Raw genomic sequence first — 5,432 nt, 5'->3', positions numbered from 1 at the left:
AGAGGGAATACAAGCAGGGGGAGTGGGAGAGGGAGAAGCAGGCTTCCCACATAGCAGGGAGCCCGATGCGGGGCTCCATGCGGGGCTCCATCCCAGGACCCTGGGATCATGACCTGAGCCAAAGGCAGACGCTTAATGACTGAGCCTCCCAGGTGCCCCAACAAAGTCGTATTTTTTACACCCTTGTGTGGTGAGTAGGGGGGAGTGGCCAGTTTCAGCATTAATCTGATATTAGTCTATCGCTCTGGGTTTATGATGTCTGAAACACATGTTAGAGCTATTCATGAAGATGTAAAAGATAAATTTAAAATCCACATCAATTGTGCCTAAAGTCAACGGGAAGGGAAAACGTTAAGTCCATGTGGTGTTAGTACAAATAGGCAGCCAGAGGACTAGAGTCTTAGTCAACAGACTTCTATCTTCCCCCTAAACACAAATAGCTTCAAACCTTTGGAGGTTGTTCCTTTGAGATGTTTCATCAGTGACATCACAGTGACTGCCACCTCCCTCAGACTACTTTAGGCCCTGCCCAGAGTCCAGGAGTTCAGAGAGCCTGGGAGACAAGCAGGAGTGGGAGCCCGAGGTGGAGAGAGAGAAGCAGCCTACTGCAGCCAGGTGTGTCCTTGACCCTCTTCAGGTGACAGAGGGATTTTTATACTTAGCAGAGAGAGAGTATGTGTGTCTGTGTGTGTTCAAGTTGCAAATGAGAAACACAGAGGCATATTTACATTTCTTAATGAAATAGGCAATACCTATTGTATCCAGTATTTTTTAAAGATGTAAAGAGTATTATTTATTCTTATTTGCCTTTTTTCTTTCATCTCGTGGTATGCATTTCTCCCTTCCTAATTCGCAAAGCCTCCATTGGAAGAAGGTCAATGTCAATGTATTCAGAGCTTTTCTGGTTTTTATTTCACCCAACTGGCAATCACTTTGGATCATATGGTGTGATCTTGACTCTGGGGAAGATTTACAATGAGGCCAGAATTGTCTTTGTGGGGTAGCAGCAGACGAATGGAAGTTTGCTGATCTGAGTATCTGCCTAACTTTGATATAAATGTGTGTGATAGTGAAGTCCACTTCTTACTGTTAGCGTGTGCATTGATTCAACTGGATTCATTAGAAATTCTCAGCTTAACTCTTTGTATTTTACTTATTTAAAAATATATAAAACAACAAATATTCAAGTTTACCATCAAAGTGTGAGAAATAGTAAGAGGTAGGAAGTAAAGAAGTATATGAGGTAGGCTGTCAATTCAGAGACTACTGGAAAAAAGTGTAAAGAATCATAAAACATAGTTTGGACAATAATTATAAAGCAACACCTGTATGCTATCACCCAGGTCAAGAAAGAGATCATTGTTGGCACCCCAGAAGTCCATTCTTGATCATCTCTCCCTTCTGCCCCACCATAGGTGATCACCATCTTGATTGCTGAGATAATCTTGTTTATTCTCTTCTTTATAATTTTACCACCTCTGTCAACATTCCTAAACAACATGACTAAGTTCCCTGTTTTGGGTTTTGTATAAATGGAATCACATTCTATGTGTCTTTTGTAAATTCTTCTTTGGCCTGACAGTTCTATTTGTGAGATCCATCCATCTTGTGTGTTGCTATAGTTCATATATTTGCTTTGCTCTATAGCACTCAAATGTATGAATGTGCCAAAACTCATCATCCATCCCACTGTTGATGAACATCTGAGTTGTTTCCAGCTTGGGGATATTATGAAAATGTGGCTGTGAACATTCTTGTATATGGATCCTGGTGCACACGTGCTTGCGTTTCTAGAGCAGACATGAAATAGCTGGGTAATAGAGAGTTAGCATTATCAGCCTCAGTAAAAAATGTCAAATGGTTTTCCCAAAGTGTTGAAATTTTACACACACTTTGTTTTGTCAGGGCAGTTAATTGCAGTAATAACTCATCCTTGTAATCACTCCTATGTAGTAACCACAATTCTAACAATTAGTTCAGTTCCAGTCTGCCAATTCTAGTTCTGCCTCTAACTTGTTACGTGCCATTATGCAAACAATGTACCTTCTCTCTCAGTTTCTCAGCTACAGTCATGGGAAAGAGAAAAATCGTGGTAATATTTGCCGGAGTTGTGAAGGTCACAGAGTTGTGAAGGTCACACAGAGCTGTGGACAGCTTTCAATAACATTTTCTGAGTATGTTCTCGTTGGCCACTCTCCATGGATCCCTTTATTTAAGAGCTTAATCTAATAAGCAGATTTGGTGGGATAGTGATTTTGCCCTCCCTGAATTGGGTTGTTTTGATCATTATAGAGTCTCTCTCTTTTTGCATATCTCTGTATTTCTTCAAAATGCACCCAAATAAATTAGTGTTTGGACGAGGACTAGATTTTATTAAGAGAGAAGAATCTGCCTATGATTCTCATTCCTTTGCCTCCAGGCTCCTGGCCTGGATTTGTCACCTTCCCGTTCCTCTCTGCTCTTGTATACCTTCTAACACATTCTCTCTACCTCCTTTATCCATTTATTTTCTTCTGTTTACTTTATCCTTCAAAAGCAAATCTTTGTAAAGCATTCCATTGGAATTCACTGTATCCTGAATGTGGAGGGCCAAACGATGGATAACAATTAAAAGGGAAATGATACAGAAATCAGTCATTATCAGCCGGTTTTTAAAGCAAGATTCAATAAGCTACTGCTTGACGCCATCTCATTTGAACCTACGTGTTAATTACACCAACCGTTCCATAATATGAAGAATGATTATTTAGTTGGTGTGTACAACTAGTGATTTCATCCATTAATAATATAATAAACATGGTAATTACAATTAATAATTCAGTCCGATTAGATGCTTAAAAATGCCCTTCAGGCCAAAAGCATGCTAACAACCCTTCCTACCCCCTGAACTCCCACCCTTAACAAATAAACAAAACACTCCTTCCCCCTAAACTTTTTCACTTTATAGTATCTAAAATTTTAGTATCTAAATAAATATCTAAAATGTTATCTTTCATCTTTAATTTCATTCAGTTTGCATACACAAAGTACCAATTATGCCACATCACTGAAGGTAGTAATCTCATTGATTGCATTGCATATGTTCTCAAAGTACGATTTCCTGCATGTCCTGTCTGTACACACTCTAAAGATACCATCCCTGCTCTTTGAAGTGTTTACAATATAGGCACATCCTGCACTTGACTAAAAATAGCTTGCAGAAGCCCTTTTGAAATACCCATGAGGTTAACACTTGCTCTGTTGACTGAGTGCCTGTTATGCGAGGGACTTTTGGTTGACCCCAGTGGGCTCTGTGCCCAATGCAGGGCTTATAAGAGGCCAAGCAGCTGCTGCAAGAACTTCATGCGTTCACAGGTTTAGATAGAGACCTATGGCAGCCCGACACTTGAGAAATTACGGGGTCCTACTTCTACACGCAATTCCAGGCAAGAACAAATACTAAACCATACCACTTTTTGGTCTTACTTTGTTTCGGTGACCTTGCTTGTTGGTACCCTATGTTAGCAAGGCAAGCACACACATCCTTGGAGAGAGAAAATACAATATTTTGTGTTTTATCCAATGCATCTATGTATTCATCACAGAAAAACAATCAGGACTTTGTTGGTCTTTTTGACGTTAGGCAGAAAACCCAGGTTCTTCTTATGAGTTAGGGTTCTTCAGAGAAACAGAACCAATAGGGTTTGTGTGTGTGTGTGACCTACATCTATAGTTAATATCAAGACAGATGTAGGTAGATACATGGATAAAGTTGGCTTAGGTGATTTTGGAGGCTGACAAGTCCAAAATCTACAGGGGAGGTCAGCAGGCTGGAGACCCAGGAAGAGCTGCGGCTCTAGTCCAAAGATAGTCTGGAGGCTAGACATTTAAGATGAAGGAGTTGACAGGGTTGATTGCTTCTGCGGCTTCTCTCCTTGGCTGGTAGATGACTGCCTTCACCTGCCTTCACACGGACTTCCTTCTGTACATGTCTGTCCTCATCTGCTTTTCTTATAAAAACACCAGTCACAGTGGATTAGGGTGCATCCTAATGGCCTCATTTAAACTTAATTACCTCTTGAAAGACCCTATCTCCAAATACAGTCATATACTGAGACACTGGGGGTTAGGATTTCAACATATAAATTTTGTTGGGGCCACGGTTCAGCCCGTAACACTCTCCTCTTCCACATTGAGGACAGCATGCTCACGAATCTCCCCATATTTTCTTTGCTACTTTCCATTAGGTGAGGACAAGCAGGAGGTCGTTGGCGTGCCCTCCGAAGTCCGCTGTCAGTTCTCACCAAGCCAACTCAGATGATGGGGATATCCACCCGGGAGCTGTTTCTCAACTTCACTATTGTCCTGATCACCGTGATTCTTATGTGGCTCCTTGTGAGGTCCTATCAGTACTGAGAAGCCATGTCACGCTCCTGGGACTGACTGCAACTCTCTGGAGCTCCCTGCTGTATGTCCTGAGCGCCCACTGCTGTGATGGGATGCCTTTCTCGGCACCCCAAGGCATTCTGACCCACAGGCACACTATGTGAGGTGCCTCCAGTGTTAGGATCGATCGTGTGTCCTCTAAAGATGCTGCTCACACGGGCTGCCAAGTATTTGCCAGTGAGCATTAGATTTATTCCTCAACTCTTACGGCAAATGTGTTAGACAAGCCACAAGGTTAAAATTAAATGATTCATGATGATGTAGAATTGTAACAAGCCCCTGATCTGTCTTCCCACACATCCCATCTCCTTACACCGTCTGCAACCAAACTCTCCATCAACTCACCAGAAGAAAGAAATGTTGGAGGAAGTCATTGTCAGCCCCTCTAGCTCTCGTGTGAATAAAGCGAAGTCAGCCACAAAATGCCTTCTGGGATTGATTTCGCCTTCTATTTGCGATGCTACATTTGACCCTTGGCTGGGATTGAAGTGACACGTTACAGTATTTCTAGCATTTGAGATAAGCCAAGATGCTGAGGATTTGAAACCAAATCAATTAAGATTTGTCACATTTCAAATAATTCTGTTGATTCAGTGTTCCTCAAACTTACTCTCTAAACTGGTTCCGAGGGCCAAGGGAAAATAAATTCCACTAGGAGGTCTGGGGCAGAGCCTGAAGTGTCCCCTTAAAGCACAAAATTTCTTTGAAATCTTGCGTTTTATCTTTTTTTTTAATTGCTGAATATCCTTTTTATTTTTTATTAACATATAATGTATTATTTGTTTCAGGGGTACAGGTCTTGCGTTTTATCTTTAAAAGTCACAAGAAATGTGGGATGCCTGGGTGGCTCAGTCAGTTAAGCATCTGCCTTTGGCTCAGGTCATGATCCCAGGGTCCTGGGATCGAGTCCCGTGTTGGGCTCCTTGCTCAGCGGGGATCCTGCTTCTCCCTCTCCTGCTCCCCTTGCTTGTGCTCTCTCTGTCAAATAAAATATTTAAAAATAATAA

The 5,432-nt window shown here is 41.7% G+C and overlaps 1 protein-coding gene across 1 annotated transcript; it reads left to right on the top strand.

Annotated features, from left to right (window-relative positions):
- The first annotated feature begins 4,244 nt into the window (after window positions 1-4,244).
- SLN (sarcolipin) lies at window positions 4,245-4,499 on the top strand. Its single transcript, XM_032428110.1, has one exon. The coding sequence runs from the start codon at window positions 4,297-4,299 to the stop codon at window positions 4,393-4,395; it is 99 nt and encodes a 32-aa protein (XP_032284001.1). The 5' UTR covers window positions 4,245-4,296; the 3' UTR covers window positions 4,396-4,499.
- Window positions 4,500-5,432: the final 933 nt, after the last annotated feature.

The sequence above is a fragment of the Phoca vitulina genome, unplaced genomic scaffold (assembly GCF_004348235.1).
Source record: "Phoca vitulina isolate PV1807 unplaced genomic scaffold, GSC_HSeal_1.0 scaffold38, whole genome shotgun sequence".
Taxonomy (NCBI): domain Eukaryota; kingdom Metazoa; phylum Chordata; class Mammalia; order Carnivora; family Phocidae; genus Phoca; species Phoca vitulina.
This window is presented reverse-complemented; position numbering and strand designations above follow the sequence as displayed.